General features: G+C 36.4%; 1 protein-coding gene and 1 long non-coding RNA gene across 3 annotated transcripts; one reads left to right on the top strand and one right to left on the bottom strand.

Annotated features, from left to right (window-relative positions):
• Positions 1-2657: 2657 nt before the first annotated feature.
• Positions 2658-3445, top strand: LOC110932842. Its single transcript, XM_022176098.1, has 2 exons — positions 2658-2965; positions 3058-3445. Exons 1-2 carry the CDS (start codon positions 2658-2660, stop codon positions 3443-3445), a joined length of 696 nt encoding a protein of 231 aa, XP_022031790.1.
• Positions 3446-14318: 10873 nt separating this feature from the next.
• LOC110935665 lies at positions 14319-17042 on the bottom strand. Of its 2 annotated transcripts, XR_004891962.1 has the most exons (4): positions 16870-17042; positions 15655-15743; positions 15167-15222; positions 14319-14353 (listed from the first exon to the last, which is right to left on the bottom strand). It is a non-coding gene; the product is annotated as an uncharacterized LOC110935665 (long non-coding RNA). The 2 variants fall into 2 exon arrangements; XR_002589307.2 differs by lacking the exon at positions 14319-14353 and having other exon boundaries at positions 14360-15222; positions 16870-17033.
• Between the last annotated feature and the right edge of the window lie 4220 nt (positions 17043-21262).

The raw sequence follows: 21262 nt of genomic DNA, 5'->3' as shown, positions 1-21262 counted from the left end.
TGAGAAGCCAAGGGGGGAACTCCTTCCCTCACAAAACCCTAAATCACTAAATTCCATCAATTGAAAACGAGATTAATGAAGAATCGAATGCATGAGCTAAAAATCCTGATTATTTAAGTGTTCTTGATCTCAAGTAAGTGAAATTTCATGAATTGATGATATTTGATTATGTGGGTTTTGTGTAATTCGTGAATGTAATACGAAATTCAGTATGATTAATGGTTGCTATGAATGTCTAGACATCAATAGATGTTAAATTTTGAATATGAGCATGATTTAGGGCAAAACCCATTTGCATATCAAAAGATGGTTAAGAACTTGTGAAATTCTACATGCTAATTAGGTTGATGTTGGTGAAATTGTTAGGTATAATTGATTTAGAACTATGTGCTCATGATTTGAATGGTAGATTTCAAAATAGTAGGATGTTTATGTAATCAATGAGAGAACTATGGAAGTTGTGTTTAAGATGCTTGCACATTGTGCTAAACTAGTGATACGCACACAATGTGTTCGACGAAATGCCTAAGTGAGATTAGTTATGGTTTTTACATGAATACTTGTTGAGTTGATGCAACTTCTTTATGATAATGATGTATGTGATTAGTAGACGCCATAACGTACTATAAGGATTGGGAAAGTAAGGTTTATGAAAGCTAAAATACGAGATTATGACATATAGGCACGAAGAAGGAAGAAGGCGCAAGTCACTCGAAGGCACAAGCATCTCAAGATCGCGGTAAGTTCATATGAACTTTATGTACTCTATTTGTAGATTCATGAATAATAATATTTGGTACTATGAGTTTAGTGTAAATTTCCATTATAAATCATGATTGATTAGATGCTATGAGTTTATAATGAGAAATGTTCAAAAAAGGATGATGTAGCGAATATGGAATGACCCGTCTAAACGGTTTGGAATGATAAGTGGAATGATTGTTGAAATGTTAGGAATCGACTTGTTCATAATGGGTTAAATGATGTAAGTATATTGAAAGATATGGTATGTAGCGATTCATTACAAATGAGTCGGGAAGCGGTATGTTGGATGTTTCCGAATGGAAGTAATGGTGTTAGTAAAGTAACATGTCATGTTAATGGGTCGAATAATGTTAGGTAATTAAAGGGTTTGAATTGTTATGTATTACAAACTAACAAACGTTTTGTTGTTATGAATGATAGGTAAATCCCATGCTTAATCGTGGCGCACCCGGACCGAACACACACAATGTCGACTTTTATGCGCTTCCGGTTCAAGACATTTTTTGAAATGGGTCTAAATCGTTTTTGTGTAGGAAATGTTAAACTAGTATTTAGGATGATCGTAGTAGTTTGAAGTTTAAACTTTATTTTGGATACCTTAGATTGAATGTTTTGGGTAAATTGTGTATGGTTTTTAATTTAGCATCTTTTGAAAAGTGTCGTAGAATGTATCTTGAATTGTTTCGTTAAAAAGCAGGAAAACGTTTACTTTACGAATGGGTCATGTCAAAATTTTCCCAAAAATTTGTATGAAGTTTATGTTATTTGTCAAATGTAAAAATTGGGCGCCACAAGTTGGTATCAGAGCCGAGGTTTGAGGGGTTCAAGTATTTGAGTCAAATGCCTGAACTCAAACTAAAAGCTCGTATGAAGGTGTGTTCGTTCCGAAGCACTACGCAAGTAAGTAAATTGTAAAATTTATTATGTTGTAGTTAGAAATAGAATGGGATTTCTGGGTTACTTGTTCTTAAACCGAGATATGCGGCTAACGAATATGCTAAACGGGTCCGCAATTAAATTACGGACGCGTAGGAAAAAGAATCTAGCAAAACGGACTTGTAGAACTTGAGATATGATGTTTTTAAGAGTTAAGTTTGAGAATTCACAGAGCTGGGCATCAACAGCAGCAAGAAAACGAACCTTCTGTCAAAATGTGTTGCTCGTGCCACGCCACGCCGAAGCCCCATGTCCGTCGCGTAGCGCGACGTTGCTGGCGTCGTGCGACGGATGGGTGGCTTGGCCCTCGCGCCACGCGAGCGTCCCATCTGCTCCTAATATTTTTTTGTTTCGACGATCTTGAATGCGGGACTCGTTCCAATTGATTTTAAAGACTTTATGAACAATATTTAAGGCAAAATTGATAATCAAATGATGAAGGAAAGGTACATGTGAATGATGGGAAAGAAAATTTGTTATGATTAAAGGATTCGATCGATATGATACGATACAATCGTCAATAACGATAAGGCATGCAGTATGAATGATTAATGGAACGTGTTATGATAAAATGATGTTAAAACGTGATGATGGGAAGTATGAAATGAAACCTAATGAATATAATAAATGTTTTATGTAGATGGCTGATGTGGTGAATGTAAACGATGATGATGAAGCACGCCGAAATGAAATGAGAGCAATGATTGTAGGAGAAGTAGAGAAAGTGATTGAAGCTAGTAATTCCCGACTAGCTCAAGAGGTGGAAGGTCAAGTATTGGGAGTAGTCGATACTCTAGTAACGACCAAGGTGGAAGAACTAAAGGAGATGATTAGTGAACTACAAACAAAGAAAAGTACTCGAAGGTGCAACGTACAAGGAATTCATGGCGTGTAACCCTTTGCCGTACAAAGGGGAAATTGACCCGATAGCTTGTCAAAGATGGGTTTCAAGCACCATGGTAGTGTTTGTAAGAAGTAGATGTGAAGTGGAGGATCAAGTGATGTTTGCTACGGGCCTCCTACAACTCCAAGCAAAGGATTGGTGGGACGTACATTCGAAGGAATTGGGGGATGACAAGGTACAAACGTTAACATGGCAAGAGTTCAAGGAGCCATTTCTGAAATATCATAGCCCACAATCCGCACTTGATAAGATTCAAGAAGACTTCCTACGTCTTCGACAAAAGGATGAAACGACTGACAAAATAACGAATAAGTTCCTCGAGAAGGTGAAATTTTGTGGGGAGATAGCGGGGACTGAGAGGTTGAGAATTATACTTTATCAAGCTATGTTAAAGGTTGAATATTGGGAGTTCGTAAATCCCTCCAAGTGAATGAATTAATCGACTGGGCAAGAGATAGGGAGATTGAGTTAAGAAGGCAGGTGGAACGAGGAGAGAAAAGGGTGGCCGAGAAGCCTACCAACCCAAGCCCATCGAAAAAGGCAAGATTCCAGGATCAGATCAAGAAAGGGAGGACAGGTAGCGGAATCCCGACTTGCAAGACATGCGGGAAGCATCATTCGGGCGAATGTTTGTTGGGTAAGAAAGGGTGCTACAAATGTGGGCAAGAGGGGCATCCGTATTATAAGTGCCCCGAAAATTCTAAGACGTGCTATAATTGTCATCAAGAAGGGCACACTAGAGCAGAATGTCCGAAACTCCAATCAGGGGCAAAGAAAGATGGAAAGAAGGATGAGTCTTCCAAGGCTCGTGGGAGGATGTTCCAGTTAACCGCGGATTAAGCTAAGACTAGCCCGGATGTTGTTTCAGGTACATTTTTGGTAAATTCTACGCCTATGAATGTTTTATTTGACTCCGGGGCTAGTAGGTCATTCGCTTCTAATGAATTGTTAGTTCATCCATCGTTTAAGCTTGAAAAGATGTTAGTACCCTTAGAAGTGGAAGTTGCTAATAGAAAAGCTATATGTTACATGATATCTGTAGAAACTGTAAGATTTTAATTGAAGATGAGGAATTTAGTATAGATCTTGTCCCGATGTACATGCGTGAATTTAAGGTAGTTGTAGGGATGGATTGGCTAGCCCAAAACCACGCTGAAATTCAATGCGAAAAGAAAGTCATTCATGTAGTAACCTCGCGGGGGAGGGGGGGGGGGACGGGTAAGTGTTCAAGGGGAAAGGGTCATCAAGTCGAAATTGTGTTCTATAATCAAAGCTGTCAAACATGTGAAGAATGGAGGTAAGGCGTATCTATCTTATGTGATTGACACCAATCGAGGTGTTCCAAAGCTTGAAGATGTGAATGTAGTAAACGAATATCCGGATGTGTTTCCGGAAGATTTACCGGGGCTTCCGCCCGAACGGGAAGTAGAGTTCAAAATAGAGCTTAATTCGGGTGCAAAGCCAGTAGCCAAAGCTCCTTATCGGTTGGCCCTGACCGAAATGAAAGAACTGATGATGCAACTTCAAGAGTTGCTCGATAAGGGTTTTATTAAACCAAGTGTTTCACCATGGGGAGCGCCCGTATTATTCGTGAAGAAGAGGATGCGAATGTGCATCGACTATCGAGAGTTGAACAAGTTAATGGTGAAGAATCGTTACCCGTTGCCCAGAATTGATGACCTATTTGACCAGCTTCAAAGGGCAAGTTGGTTTTCGAAAATCGATCTGCGGTCGGGTTATCACCAACTGCGTGTACGAGAAGAAGATGTGTCGAAGACTGCGTTTCGAACACGGTACGGACATTACGAATTTTTAGTAATGTCCTTTGGGCTAACGAACGCACCAACTGCGTTTATGGATTTAATGAATCGGGTATGCGGACCTATGCTTAATAAGTATGTAATCGTTTTTATTGACGATATACTAATATACTCCCGAAGTGAAGCAGAGCATGCTTCCCACTTACGTAATGTATTGGAGACGCTTCGTAAGGAAAAGTTATATGCAAAGTTCTCAAAGTGTGCCTTTTGGCTTAAAAAGGTACAATTTTTGGGTCATGTAATCGACGCAGATGGCGTCCACATGGACCCGTTCAAAGTAGATGCAGTGATGGATTGGGTACCCCCGAAGAATCCAAGCGAAATAAAAAGTTTTCTGGGCTTGGCTGGGTATTACAGAAGACTTATCCAAGATTTCTCCAAAATAGCCTCACCCATGACGAAATTAACAAAGAAGAGCGAAAAGTTTATACGGGGCGAAGAACAAGAGAAGGCGTTTCAGACCTTGAAAGAAACGCTTACAAATTCTCCGGTTTTGACACTACCGGATGGAACGGATGATTTGGTAGTATATACTGATGCCTCCCACCAAGGTTTAAGTTGCGTATTAATGCAAAAGGGTAAAGTCGTTGCTTATGCTTCAAGACAACTCAAGCAGCATGAGAACAATTACCCAACTCACGATCTAGAATTGGCGGCAGTCGTGTTTGCCTTAAAGATATGGAGGCACTACCTATATGGGGTGAAATGTACTCAGATCTAAAAGCCTCAAATATTTCTTCGAGCAGAAAGATCTTAATATGATGCAACGAAGATGGTTGGAACTCATTAAGGATTATGATTGTGACATTCATTACCATCCCGGGAAGGCTAATGTAGTGGCGGACACTCTAAGTCGAAAGGAGTACTCGCCCCCGATTCGGGTAAAATCTATGAAGATGGTAGTCACACCTAAACTCCTTGGTGAAATTCGAGAAGCTCAAACAAAATCTTTAAATATTGGCGACCCAAAGAAAGAGAGGACGAAAGGATTTATTCATGAAATGGAAGAGAATGCAAATGGTAAGAAAACGAGGTATGACCGAATCTGGATACCTCGGAAACGTGATGTGAAAGAATTATTATTGAATGAGGCTCACAAGTCTCGGTACTCCGTTCATCCGGGAGCTACAAAGATGTATCGAGACTTGAGGATGAATTATTGGTGGCCGGGAATGAAAAGAGACATTGTCAAGTATGTTGCTAAGTGTTTGACATGTTCTCAAGTAAAAGCCGAACACCAAAGGCCGTATGGAAAGTTGCAACCCTTGGAGATCCCGGTGTGGAAGTGGGAACATGTAACGATGGATTTGGTGACTAAGCTCCCCAAGACAAGAAAAGGGCACGATGCAATATGGGTGGTCGTTGATCGACTGACCAAAAGCGCACATTTCTTACCTATTTGGGAAACTTATAATTCAGAAAAGATGGCGGAAGTTTATATGAACGAGATTATATCCCGGCATGGGGTTCCTGTGTCTATAGTAACCGATCGGGACACCCGGTTCACATCTCGTTACTGGAGGAAGTTTCATGGAGAATTGGGGACCCAGTTACATATTAGCACCGCCTACCATCCTCAAACCGATGGTCAATCGGAACGAACTATACAAACATTAGTTGATATGTTAAGGGCGTGTGTCATGGATTTTGGGGGAAGCTGGGATGATCATCTACCCATGGTAGAGTTTTCATATAATAATAGTTATCATAACAGCATAAAAATGGCCCCCTACGAAATGCTCTGTGGAAGGAAATGTAGGACTCCGATTTATTGGGGGGAAGTGGGTCAACGAGAACTCGCGTCAAAAGAAGTAGTAGCCAAGACGAATGAAAAGGTTGATATGGTTAGATCAAGGATAAAAGCAGGGCAAGATAGACAAAAGTCTTATGCGGATCGACGAAGGCGACAAATTGAGTTTCAAGTACGAGATCATGTGTTACCAAAGGTCTCTCCATGGAAAGGGATAATCCGTTTTCGTAAACGCGGGAAGCTAGGTCCTCGATACATCGGGCCATTCAAAATACTCGCCCGGGTCGGGGCGGTGGCGTACCAGTTGGAATTACCACCCGCGTTGGATGGGAATCATAACACCTTTCATGTGTCGCAATTGCGAAAGTGCCTCGCGGATGAGACCGCATATGTACCTTTGGATGATATTGAAGTGGATGGGAAATTAAATTACGTTGAAAAGCCTGTCGCAATAAAGGATTTTAAAGTAAAGCAACTCCGCAACAAATCCGTTCGGCAAGTGTTGGTCCAATGGCAACATCGAAAGGGATCGGAACTCACGTGGGAAGCGGAGGATGAAATGTGAGAACATTACCCAGAATTATTTGGTATGTATTCAGGTTGCGGGGACGAAACCTTCTTTAAGGGGGGTAGACTTCCTAAAAGTATAATGTGTAGTGATGTTTTAATAAGTTAAAATGGAAAATATATAGAATTATGTCAAAATAAAAGTTAGTAAAAGAAAGATGATTTAAGTTAAAAGGTAAATTACCAAAGTGAATAGGGATTAAAAGATGAGGGACTAGATGTGTAAATATTGTTATAAAACATAAAAAAAGAGAAACCTGTTGGATCGTTCCGGTGACCCTAAACAGTCAGTATGAGTAGTTCATCATCATTTATAAAGGCGGAATCAATGCAAACAATGTCAAACAGCTTGTTCCTTTTCAATTTTTTTCTTTATTGATCAATCCTGAGCTTTTACACGTTCAAATGACAAACAGACAGCACCTCGACTCAGAACACAAAACCTAATTCCGCTCCAAATGAACACACACATCAGGTATTTATAGACTACCTGATTCCGCTTGAAACATCTCCAAGCGAAACCTGATTTCGCTCCAAATAAGTTCAAGCGAAATCAATCATGTACGATTCAAGCAGAATTAAAAACATATCTGATTTTGCTTGAAATGACCTAGTGTCATTTCAAGCGGAATTACCTCTAATTCACACTTTCTTGATTTCCAAACCCTGATCTATTTAGTACAATACAAGACTCTATAAAGACGAAGTTAACAGACATCAGTGCACTAACAGACTCCCCCTTGGATGTTGACGAAGTCTTTTGCAAACAATCTTCAGTCTTTAGTCTTGATCTACCGATCTTTGCTCCAATCCTTCAAACTTTAACCTTTCTATACACAAGACTCGATACCAGACGAAGTTGACAGACAAATACACTAACAGACTCCCCCTTGGATGTCGACGAAGTTTGTAGTGTCGAGTCTTCAAAGCCTTCAGTCTTCATCAGTCTTTGTGCTTCATCAGAATATGTGGCACTGTAAAGCTCCATTAATCTCTATCCATCTCATTCTTCAATCTTCCATTTTATTGTTGACCTAGAAAGTAAACTCCCCCTTTCGATAGACTGGAATTTATTATCTGGTTCAAACTTTATACTATCTATGCCATGAAGATCTTTCTTTACTCTAAGATAAACCTGCACATTCTCTATCTCAACATAAGTTTTACAAATTTTTGACAGTTAAAATAAAAACTTACTGGTAGAAATCATTCAACCATCAATCTGTTATAGTTACATCAAGTTCAAGTAAATGACCTTGATTAACTAAACATACAATTTTTCAAAACATTTGTATAATATTCAAATTTTACAATACTTTCCAAACCTGTTCATCATGTTTAGCACTCGAATTTTGAAAATCTGCTGTAACACCCGGTCTTATTATTCAAGGTTTAACGTAAATTTTTACGTAAAACAATCATGTAATTTAAGATTACATAAACATTTGGAAATACGGGTTTATTAAAACTTTTATAAATCATAAGTTATTCTACATAACGTGATCGAATTCGTTTTTTAAAAATTACAACGTAGCAAAGTGCGGAAGCGTGTATCATTACCGTGTTCGGTTCTTCGCTGAGCTTGATCGTCTTCCGGCGTCCAAGGTGTACCTACATTTCATAAACATGAAATGCTTTAGTCATACGGGGTTTAAATCATGTCCGAACGATGTCCGGGAAACAATTGATTTTCAAATGAAAACAAAATATAAAAAAATAATCTCCACCGTAATTTACGGTGGGACCGTAAATTACGATGGCCCCTGGGTTTCTATTCTTCTACCGTACAACAGACAGTTAGCACCGTAACCAATTCATCTCCACCGTAATTTACGGTGGGACCGTAAATTACGGTGGACTCTGCATCCAGCTTCTCTATTTTTGCCGTTATTCGACACGAAAACTTTCGTATCTTTCAAACCGCTTATCCGTTTGATCTACCGTTTCTTCCTACATGATTGTAATTTAATCTTCCATCATATGGAGTTAAAATCCAACATCCGGATTAATAAAATTTAAGACTTTTAAGTCTTCGGCTTATTACTCTTTTACCAAAATTTTGACCCGTTTATACGTTTATCAAACAAACATACTTGTTTAACCTTTATTTCACGTACACTACTTCAAATTAAGGTTATTTACCATATTAGGTTATAATCACAGGTTTATTACACAATTTAAAACCCGTTTTCACTCGTATGCTTATTTTGACCCGTAATCCCTCTTTTAACCTATGATTTTGTTTGAAAAGTCATTAAGCTTTCCAAATACAATGTTCCTTACCTAAAACATTTGGTTTACTTATCAAGTAACCAAATGTTCACCTTGACTACTTTTAACACTCTTTGAACCACATGTTCTAAATGAGGGTTACCCTTTTTCACATACCTGGCGCAGACCAATATATTGACCCGTTTTTAATACCTTGCTTTTATAACCGCTAATTCATAGCGTTGCTAATACCCATTTGACATTTACACCTGAAATAATATAACTCGACAAAAATCATTAGTCGTTATTGTCAAAGGGTGATATCTTCACCTTTTAACCCATTTGGTCTAAGTGACCGAATATGTTGACGAGATGATATTTATTACCATCTCATCTACATGACTTGCTCCGGTTTACATCGTGCGGTCATTTCACTTATTAATCATTTCTTAACACTTTTTAGCCTATCATGGTTTATGTTTTACTGTGTCTTTCAAAACCAATAGTTATGGTCAACGCATGACCAATTTACCGATTTAACTCCTTTTAACCATCCACATGGTTTCTTGTCATGATTGACTACTTTGTTCCGTACGTTTACACGCCGGAACATCATACCTCAATTATGTATTTATCTCATTCATAACTAAATACGATAAGAGAATATCCTAACATATAAGACTAGTGTAAGCTATACTTACCTTGTATCCATGCCACGCCTTTCTTTCCGTACGCGCTCTGTTTGACCCACTTCATCCACAAGCTTCCACCTAGCTTGTTAGGCGTCAAACTATCATCATTCACAAGGTGGTTAGATTAGTCATTAACAAATACGACTATTCCACCTTACGTATTTTCTATGTCGAAATCATTATTCGACTTCGTCATTAGTAAATTTTAACTTTCTACTAGTTAACTACCTCTAATCATATGATACGTGTAATTAACTAAAATCTACATTATGATTAGATTCCGTATTATCACGTATCACCCCTAATTAAATAAATTAGGAAATTACGTGTTTCATTCATAGTTTCAACATATGAACTTTGTGGGCATAATTTATAACACCAAAAAAAATCAAGTTTCATATCACTGAAAATAGGCTGTTTTTGGTGACCTGTTTAACCTGTTTACAAGTCTTCAAAAATTATGATTTTTTTTGTGTGGCGTACCCCTCGGAGGGTTCGAACTTGTGTTAAAATTTAAAGATCTAACTCTTTACCAAGAATTCGTAAAAATTCATTTACTAAGCTGCAATCAGATTCGTCACTTCTGACTGCAGCTTACGGAAAAATTCATTAAAAATTCCTCGTTTATCCGATTGACGAAATTCCAATTGGCAATTCTTCTAATCACTTAATACTTTCTACAGTAAGAATTTGAGAGCATAAATCAATTCCTAAATTGAGTTATGACATTCGTAATGGGCTGCAGATTCTGCCAGAAAACGCAGCTTGAACCTTTGATACGGAAAAATTCATAAAACGCTCAATTTTCGTCGAAAAAATGCGATTCCAGTGGGGTTTTAAAGATATTTCCTGGAATTACATTTTAGGCTCAAGAAACACATGTTTTTACCACGTTTTATCCAGGTTATAGCCAATACAAGTTGGCTGTAAATTCTGATCAAGAACTGTTTGAATTCAGCTTTAAAATTAAGCATGTTCTTGACATCATAACACTATTTATTTAGCGATCAAAACCCTAAGAACATCTTATACCTCAATTTAGCATCAACAAAAATCTGAATTTACTTGAGCTAAGCATGATTTCAATTTATACTTGTCTAGGGTTTACTCCTAAACACCATTTCACTTCAATATCATCCAAACAACATTCATGCAATACTAATTTCGGATTATAATTGTTCATCCATAATTTTGAATAGAATCAAACAACGAATTTTGACATACCTTGTAATCCCCTAGGTTTGGTGATCACTAATTTATTAAAAGCCCCAATTTCCTAGCTTGATTTCCCTTGATTTGGCTGAATTTCTTGTGATTTAGGGTTTTGATAAAAACCCTTTTTGGCTCCTGTGTAAATCACGACCAGAACACACACATGAGTGTGTGTTTTGGTGTTTTGATTTTTATTAAATTAAAACTATTTTCCTCATTTAACACTTTTAGTCCCTCAAGTTTTTAGAGTTATCAGAAGGATTATAAACCAAGTTTTCTTTATTGTTTTCAAACCACATAATTAACTAGGTTGATATTCCTAGTTACTTAGTGGGTTTCGAGAGTTATAACCCTTTTTATTTTAAGTCCCGTTAACTCGGGCGTCTTATAAACTTACTTTTCTCAAAGTATTTATTCTCCTTTTAATTAATATTAGGTTTATTTACTTAAATCCTAATATTTACCGGGTAAATTTTCACCACTAACGGTATTTTACCCGTCTTTTAGTATTAACGTGGTTTGATTACCAAACCCGTTTTCGGGGTGTTACAAGTCTACCCCCCTTAAAGAGGTTTCGTCCTCGAAACCTTTTCTTACATAGTTCATTGAGTTCTAAACTCAATGCGTTTTGACTTGAGTAATTTCATAAGCATTACTCATACTCTAACCAATTGTTAGTATTACCAGAAAAATTATGGTAATGTCTTTTCTGGTTACAGAACCTCTACGTACCTGATACGACATAATGTGACTTGAAATAGCGTAATTCCGTTATTTTTTTTTTACTTGTTTAGTTAACTTAGCGATTTCCATCGCTTTTAGATATTACCGAACTCTTGGTGAATCCGTTACCTTGACCCGTTTAAGGGTCTTTAGTGAAGTCTTTCACTTTTAGCAACAATTTCTTCTGTTTTCAGAATTCATTTATTCGGTTTAGTTTTACCGAATCTACCGCTTACAAGCAACCAGATTACTTAAATGACCTTTACCGCTCGCTTGGTTATAATGTGATTCCACTTCACATTGCATTTCTTGACCGTGATCGTGTCACGCATGTTTAATTTATATCAACCTTTCATTTTCAAAAAGATCAGTTTTCGAATATATCGTCTTGCGCCTATCAGCGTCAAGACTTGAACCCTTTATGATTACTATTCAAATTTCTGTCAGAATTTATATTTATAAAAATATTATTTCTTACTAAATCTGAATTTTAGTATAACGTTTATCTCTTAACTATGTAATTACTCATGTCAAGGGAATTGACAACCCCTAATTTATTGTTTTTCGTTCTCGTTTTACGCAAGGGATCGTAACAAGTTTCCCTCACCTTACTCTATTGACCCGTAGGTTCTTTCACCTAACCTCGTAGGCTATTTTCTTAAGCTTTCGTCTCTTTAAGACGGGGCCCTTATGATCCCTTTGCTTTAGTTCATGACCCGTCGGTCATTTTGGCCCCTCCATTTTTTTTTTCTTAATTGACTCGTTTGACTCATTTTAGGTGAATTTTCATCACCTATGAATGTCAGACTTCGTTCTTTATTTGACCCGTCCAACTTTGAATTGGTTGAACGCAATTACCTAAATTTATATTTGCGAAGATTCTTATCATCTTTTAGTCATGACTCATATTCCGAGTCTTTTGACTTTCTATTTCGCGTTCCTGTTTCTCAGTCTACGCATGTGTTTAAATCCTTACCCACCAACTGGGTGTTTTACCGAAGTCGTTATTATTGCAACCCTTACGGTATGTATTATGACTTCGTTTCACTTTTATATTCCAACTTCGTTCTCAAATTTGGTGTTTTACAAAATCGGCCTGTTAAGAGTCTTATTTGTATTCTTCGGGTTCGAGTGTAAGTACACTACCTCCCAATGCATATCTACATCACTTTACATGTTTGCATTTTCCGGGTTCGAGTGTAAGTACACCCCCTCCCAATACATGTCTACATCATCTTACATGTTTGCATTTTCCGGGTTCGAGTGTAAGTATCACTCCCTCCCAATGTTTGTCTAAATCGTTTTACATGCTTGATGTTTTCTGGGTTCGAGTGTAAATACACTACCTCCCAATACTTGATGTTTTCTGGGTTCGAGTGTGAGTACACTCCCTCCCAATACTTGATGTTTTCTGGGTTCGAGTGTAAGTACACTCCCTCCCAATACTTGATGTTTTCTGGGTTCGAGTGTGAGTACACTCCCTCCCAATACTTGATGTTTTCTGGGTTCGAGTGTAAGTACACTCCCTCCCAATACTTGATGTTTTCTGGGTTCGAGTGTAAGTACACTCTTTCCCAATACTTGTCTGAATCATTTTACATGCTTGTTTGTCCCTTCACTCGGGCTCATTATCCTAATGTAATACGCTCCCGTCACTTGGTTGTGCGTTTACATTGTTACCAAGTATTTTGCTTATCTGATTCATTTGGGCACTTTTTAATTAGTCCCATTCACCCTGCCCTTACTACATCGGATGTAAACGTGTCCGCCGTAAGAAGTTCATGGTAACATATGCCGCTACTTACTTGGCCAGAGTAAGCGATTAACACATGACACGCATGACCTTTTTACAGTTTTCACATCACGCCCTATGTAAGTAATACCTCTATCTGTTTTTCTTGGAAACAATATCCCGGATAGGTTTTCTATTCAGGTCTTTCCAAGTTTTTTTTTTTTTAATTTTACATATGCAACTTTTAAGTTCCTACTTATTGTTGCATATTACTATTTATGCTATTATTAAAAATGTGCACCTGGTAATGTTTTCCCCGACGGGCGTTCTTTGCCATTAACCTTGTTCGCGGTCATTACGCGATTTAGTCCTCGGTGAGTATGCTCCTCTTGTCATACTTCGGATCGTTCCATCATCATATCCACAATTCGTTTGACTCTCGTCGTCTTCAAACGCGAGTGTCCTTCAATTTAAAACATTCACAAAAGTTAGTAACGTCAACCGTAATAATCGCCCGTATTATAATACAAGGCTTTTTCTACTACACGCGTCAACGCGCGTATTTTCGTCAACTATTTCAATCATTTTAATTGGGGTAACGCGTATCACACGATAGCCCTATGTGTTGTTTACAACACTTTAGCATACTAACTATTCACGTATTTGTACTTACCGGATTTGCGATCAAGCCTCGAACCGAACACTATTCTTTGTCAAGAGCATAAGGTTTAAGTCCAAGCATGGTTCCTCCCCACCATACTCGAATCTCTTAAACCAAGGCTCTGATACCAAGTTGTAACACCCGGTCTTATTATTCAAGGTTTAACGTAAATTTTTACGTAAAACAATCATGTAATTTAAGATTACATAAACATTTGGAAATACGGGTTTATTAAAACTTTTATAAATCATAAGTTATTCTACATAACGTGATCGAATTCGTTGTTTAAAAATTACAACGTAGCAAAGTGCGGAAGCGTGTATCATTATCGTGTTCGGTTCTTCGCTGAGCTTGATCGTCTTCCAGCGTCCAAGGTGTACCTACATTTCATAAACATGAAATGCTTTAGTCATACGGGGTTTAAATCATGTCCGAACGATGTCCGGGAAACAATTGATTTTCAAATGAAAACAAAATATAAAAAAATAATCTCCACCGTAATTTACGGTGGGACCGTAAATTACGATGGCCCCTAGGTTTCTATTCTTCTACCGTACAACAGACAATTAGCACCGTAACCAATTCATCTCCACCGTAATTTACGGTGGGACCGTAAATTACGGTGGACTCTGCATCCAGCTTCTCTATTTTTGCCGTTATTCGACACGAAAACTTTCGTATCTTTCAAACCGCTTATCCGTTTGATCTACCGTTTCTTCCTACATGATTGTAATTTAATCTTCCATCATATGGAGTTAAAATCCAACATCCGGATTAATAAAATTTAAGACTTTTAAGTCTTCGGCTTATTACTCTTTTACCAAAATTTTGACCCGTTTATATGTTTATCAAACAAACATACTTGTCTAACCTTTATTTCACGTACACTACTTCAAATTAAGGTTATTTACCATATTAGGTTATAATCACAGGTTTATTACACAATTTAAAACCCGTTTTCACTCGTATGCTTATTTTGACCCGTAATCCCTCTTTTAACCTATGATTTTGTTTGAAAAGTCATTAAGCTTTCCAAATACAATGTTCCTTACCTAAAATATTTGGTTTACTTATCAAGTAACCAAATGTTCACCTTGACTACTTTTAACACTCTTTGAACCACATGTTCTAAATGAGGGTTACCCTTTTTCACATACCTGGCGCAGACCAATATATTGACCCGTTTTTAATACCTTGCTTTTATAACCGCTAATTCATAGCGTTGCTAATACCCATTTGACATTTACACCTGAAATAATATAACTCGACAAAAATCATTAGTCGTTATTGTCAAAGGGTGATATCTTCACCTTTTAACCCATTTGGTCTAAGTGACCGAATATGTTGACGAGATGATATTTATTACCATCTCATCTACATGACTCGCTCCGGTTTACATCGTGCGGTCATTTAACTTATTAATCATTTCTTAACACTTTTTAGCCTATCATGGTTTATGTTTTACTGTGTCTTTCAAAACCAATAGTTATGGTCAACGCATGACCAATTTACCGATTTAACTCCTTTTAACCATCCACATGGTTTCTTGTCATGATTGACTACTTTGTTCCGTACGTTTACACGCCGGAACATCATACCTCAATTATGTATTTATCTCATTCATAACTAAATACGATAAGAGAATATCCTAACATATAAGACTAGTCTAAGCTATACTTACCTTGCATCCATGCCACGCCTTTCTTTCCGTACGCGCTCCGTTTGACCCGCTTCATCCACAAGCTTCCACCTAGCTTGTTAGGCGTCAAACTATCATCATTCACAAGGTGGTTAGATTAGTCATTAACAAATACGACTATTCCACCTTACGTATTTTCTATGTCGAAATCATTATTCGACTTCGTCATTAGTAAATTTTAACTTTCTACTAGTTAACTACCTCTAATCATATGATACGTGTAATTAACTAAAATCTACATTATGATTAGATTCCGTATTATCACGTATCACCCCTAATTAAATAAATTAGGAAATTACGTGTTTCATTCATAGTTTCAACATATGAACTTTGTGGGCATAATTTATAACACCAAAAAAAAATCAAGTTTCATATCACTGAAAATAGGCTGTTTTTGGTGACCTGTTTAACCTGTTTACAAGTCTTCAAAAATTATGATTTTTTTGTGTGGCGTACCCCTCGGAGGGTTCGAACTTGTGTTAAAATTTAAAGATCTAACTCTTTACCAAGAATTCGTAAAAATTCATTTACTAAGCTGCAATCAGATTCGTCACTTCTGACTGCAGCTTACGGAAAAATTCATTAAAAATTCCTCGTTTATCCGATTGACGAAATTCCAATTGGCAATTCTTCTAATCACTTAATACTTTCTACAGTAAGAATTTGAGAGCATAACTCAATTCCTAAATTGAGTTATGACATTCGTAATGGGCTGCAGATTCTGCCAGAAAACGCAGCTTGAACCTTTGATACGGAAAAATTCATAAAACGCTCAATTTTCGTCGAAAAAATGCGATTCCAGTGGGGTTTTAAAGATATTTCCTGGAATTACATTTTAGGCTCAAGAAACACATGTTTTTACCATGTTTTATCCAGGTTACAGCCAATACAAGTTGGCTGTAAATTCTGATCAAGAACCGTTTGAATTCAGCTTTCAAATTAAGCATGTTCTTGACATCATAACACTATTTATTTAGCGATCAAAACCCTAAGAACATCTTATACCTCAATTTAGCATCAACAAAAATCTGAATTTACTTGAGCTAAGCATGATTTCAATTTATACTTGTCTAGGGTTTACTCCTAAACACTATTTCACTTCAATATCATCCAAACAACATTCATGCAATACTAATTTCGGATTATAATTGTTCATCCATAATTTTGAATAGAATCAAATAACGAATTTTGACATACCTTGTAATCCCCTAGGTTTGGTGATCACTAATTTATTAAAAGCCCCAATTTCCTAGCTTGATTTCCCTTGATTTGGCTGAATTTCTTGTGATTTAGGGTTTTGATAAAAACCCTTTTTGGCTCCTGTGTAAATCACGACCAGAACACACACATGAGTGTGTGTTTTGGTGTTTTGATTTTTATTAAATTAAAACTATTTTCCTCATTTAACACTTTTAGTCCCTCAAGTTTTTAGAGTTATCAGAAGGATTATAAACCAAGTTTTCTTTATTGTTTTCAAACCACATAATTAACTAGGTTGATATTCCTAGTTACTTAGTGGGTTTCGAGAGTTATAACCCTTTTTATTTTAAGTCCCGTTAACTCGGGCTTCTTATAAACTTACTTTTCTCAAAGTATTTATTCTCCTTTTAATTAATATTAGGTTTATTTACTTAAATCCTAATATTTACCGGGTAAATTTTCACCACTAACGGTATTTTACCCGTCTTTTAGTATTAACGTGGTTTGATTACCAAACCCGTTTTCGGGGTGTTACATCTGCTTTCCAATATCAGTTGTCGAAAAATCTTTTTGTATTTTTCAAAAGTTTATGCTAAAAACACAATATTTTTGGGTTTTTAATTTTTTTTTAGAAATGCAGTAAAGAAATATATACAAACAATATTTTTGATGAGTTTGTATAAGAGGATCATATCAGTTTTTTTTAAACATATCACTAGCACCGTTAAGCTTTAATCATTTTAAGTTCTAAACGATTCGCATAGATTGACCATATAGTTGTCCTCTTAACTCAATCTAAAAACTTTCAAAATGCTTACCAATACGTTAAGGTATATTAATTTTGCACTAAATTCTTATGGATCCCACGATCTCAGCATATCCCCTCATCATGCAATACACTAACTCAAGTAATGCCTTTAAACTTTTATCAACTGTGATATGTGCGAAAACAAAGCAGAATGTTTAAACATTAACAATCAGGTCGATCTTTCGATACGCAGAGAAAGTCCACCAGGTCGATACTCCCGTATACGCAGAAGTGATCCAAAGCTTAAACGAAACACCAAAGAAAATAACGCAGAATGTTTAGGCAATAACATCCAGTTCGATACTCACGTATACGCAAAGGATGTCCAATGCTTAAACAGAATAAAGAAATAAAACAAGTTTAAATCTTTGCAAAATAAAATGCACAATCACAGCGACGTTTCAGCAAGTTGTGAAAATTCACAAACTTAACCAGTTTTTTATGCTCCTTTAGCATTCAACGATTACTGAGTAGGTATACAATCACAAAGGACAAAACTAAGTACTATGCTTTCAACCATGTTTCCCACTAGAACTAGGATTTTTCTTTTAAATTTGTATCGTTATCGCAAATCTACTAGTCTAGCCGAGCTTATCGTCACATCATTAGTGAGACCGTTTATCACATTTGACATTTCATTTCTTTAGCCAGTTGTGATAGTCCACTGATTTACTATCATTTCCTCTTTTCTCAACAAAACTCATTTTAGCTTTTTCAATGTTTTTGGCATTTTCAAATTTTCTAATTGTTAAAAATTTTCTCCCCCTAAAATCAAAATATGTTTCAGTTTTGATTTTCAAAGGAAAATTTGAAAACAAACTGTACAAGGAAAGTGACAAACTGATATCAAATCACTTCAATTCGCCATTCACTCGGCTTAAACAATCAAAACTCCCACTGACAACAAACTATTTTCCCATTAAGATTTCAAAACACTTTAGTTTGTTTTAATCAAAATGGTTTTTCCGGAAAATAAGTTTTTTTTTGTCTTTTCACAAACTTGGGGTTCTTTCATCACATTGTTCTCCTTTAACCACTTTTCGGAAAGATAAATCAAGTACAACTTAATGTCCTTGATTAGTCTTTTGTAATTCGAAATATCACAGTTACCAACCTGTGAATTTCTCAAGAAAGATGCCGATACCTGCTTCACACTTACCAACCTGGAAGCTCCGGCAAGTCAGTTTTTTCATTTAAACAGATTCACCCAAGCCTGACTGTCCTTGGGTGATTTTGAATTCTTGTTCAACAATGGTGGAAAATTTTCATCATCCATTGTTAGACCAGAATTCTGATTTTTTACCTCATTTTTAACCTCAACCGATGGCTCTTCTGGTTTTGACAAACCAGATTCATTGCCTGATCGTGGCTCTTCTAACTTTGACGAGTCAGAATCATTGCCAGAACGTGGCTCTTTTGACTTTGACAAGTTAAATTCATTGTCAGAAGATGGCTCTTTTGTTTTCTCAAAAACAAATTCATCGCCATTCTTTATTGGAACCCATTCACTACAATGTTTAAGCTTTCCAAATTTGTCAACTCGTGACGTGCATGATTTTTCACAATCTTTGTTATACTTAAACACTTTGATAAAAGCTTTATCTGAAAAATTAACTTTCTTTGATTTTTCGTTGGTTTGATTAGTTAATTTTTCTTTCTTTATCACCCCTTTTGTCCTCAGATTTGCATCTGATGAATTGGTATTGCTTGCCTTTTCAGTTGAGGAAAGCAATTCATCAAACTTTTCTCGGATTACCAGTTGTATCCGAGGACAAAATCTTTTCCAAATACTCTCTAGCTTTCTTTTTCTTCTTCCTCAAACGATCTTACTGCCCCTGTGATAATTTCACTTTCTGTTTTTACTGTTTCTTTTCTTTGGGCTTTTCTTCAATTCCAACTGAGTTCTTCACCATTTTCTGAGATTCAGCCCTCGATCTTTCCTTTGATCTCATTGGGCAATCTCTTGCAATATGGCCTCTAATTTGGCATTCATAGCACCTTCTCGTTTCTAATCTTTGACTTTGGCAGTTAACAGCAATGTGTCCTTGACAGCCACAAGTGTAACACACTATGTTATCATACCTTTCCTCATCTTCATACCTCACACCATTTTCATACCACACACTTAGATCATAGCATTGAGTTGCCTTGTGGTAATTTTTTCTCCTCTTGTATCCTTGATTTGGCATTTGAGCACTGTGGTCAAACCTGCACCACTTATTACCAACTATTTGTGAGTTTTGATTTTTAAATTTTTGTGGTTTTTCATAATGATTGGACGATTGAACTGATGAGCTTTTATTTTCTTTTTGAAAATTTTTCGAATTTTTAGCTTTTTGTTTCTGTTCTACAATCTTCTTAACAGGTTTTTGCTTTAAGCATTCACCTATTTCAGTAGATTGCAAAACAGTATTTTTAAATTTTTCGTTTAATTCCAAAAATATTTTTCTTTTTTCTTCTTTTCCTTTTTCATCATCAGTTTTATCATCACAATCTTCAATTTGGACTTTGTCAAAATTTGTGACATTGTCACTTATTGGAACGGAATTGATAGGTTTTGGACATACAAGATCTGGTAATGATGATGAAGTCACAAAGCCTTTCAATTTCTTTTCAAGCTCATCAATTTTATTTCTTGAATTCTCAGCTTCATTTTCAAGCTAAGATATTTTCTCAAGATGAGACTTGATTGTTTTTTCATGTTCAATTTTATTGTTTTCAAAAACAGATATTTCATTTTCTAAAACTTTTATTCGATTTTCCGAAACAGTTTCTCTATCTTTTAAAACTTTATTTTCTAAGTTTGCCCAAAACACTTTTTCATATTCTAAAGTGTTTATCTTATTCTCAAAATCCTTTTCAATTGTTAATTTTTCATTTTCTAAAATTTTTATTTTATTTTCAAATTGTTTTTCATTTTCTTTAAAATTTTTGTTTTCCAATGTCAAACTCTCCACATCCTTCAAGAGTTTGACATTGTCTGCTTCACATTTTTCACACTTTGAGCACACAACTTCATATTTTGAAGTTTCCTCTTTTTCTTTTTCTTTCTCTTCACCACCTCCCCACCATTTACTCTGTTGAGCTTCTTCTTCTTCAGCAATTTGCTCAACCAAAGCTTCAAGACTAAGGGTCTTTGAATCAATAGCAACGTTTCCTTCAGGATCAAGGTAACATTCTCTAACAGCATCCCATCTCTTTGCTCTCTTAGCTTCAGTGTATACACGAGAAATTCTCATCATCCTCCATTCAGCTCTCTGTTGTCTGCCTTTTAATTTTTCTTCTGCTCTTCTGTGTCTCTGTAAGGAACAATTTTTCCCATGATTTTATATCCTTGAATTACCTCGGAATCAACTGGAAACAAACAAACAAACACTTAGAAATTTTTTTATTAAAAATTTTGAAAACAACAGTTTCAAGCGAAATAGCTTTTCAAGCGGAATACTGCTCAAGCGAAATCAGGTTAGAAGCGAAATCACTTATTTCGCTTGAACTTTCGAGCAGAATCTGAATTCAAGTGGAATCAGATTATAACTTTTAAGCGGAATCTGATTTCGTTTGAAATTAACTGCAATTTCAAGC

The sequence above is a fragment of the Helianthus annuus genome, chromosome 4 (assembly GCF_002127325.2).
Source record: "Helianthus annuus cultivar XRQ/B chromosome 4, HanXRQr2.0-SUNRISE, whole genome shotgun sequence".
Taxonomy (NCBI): domain Eukaryota; kingdom Viridiplantae; phylum Streptophyta; class Magnoliopsida; order Asterales; family Asteraceae; genus Helianthus; species Helianthus annuus.
The sequence above is the reverse complement of the archived record's forward strand: the minus strand, read 5'-3'. Positions and strand labels throughout refer to the sequence as shown.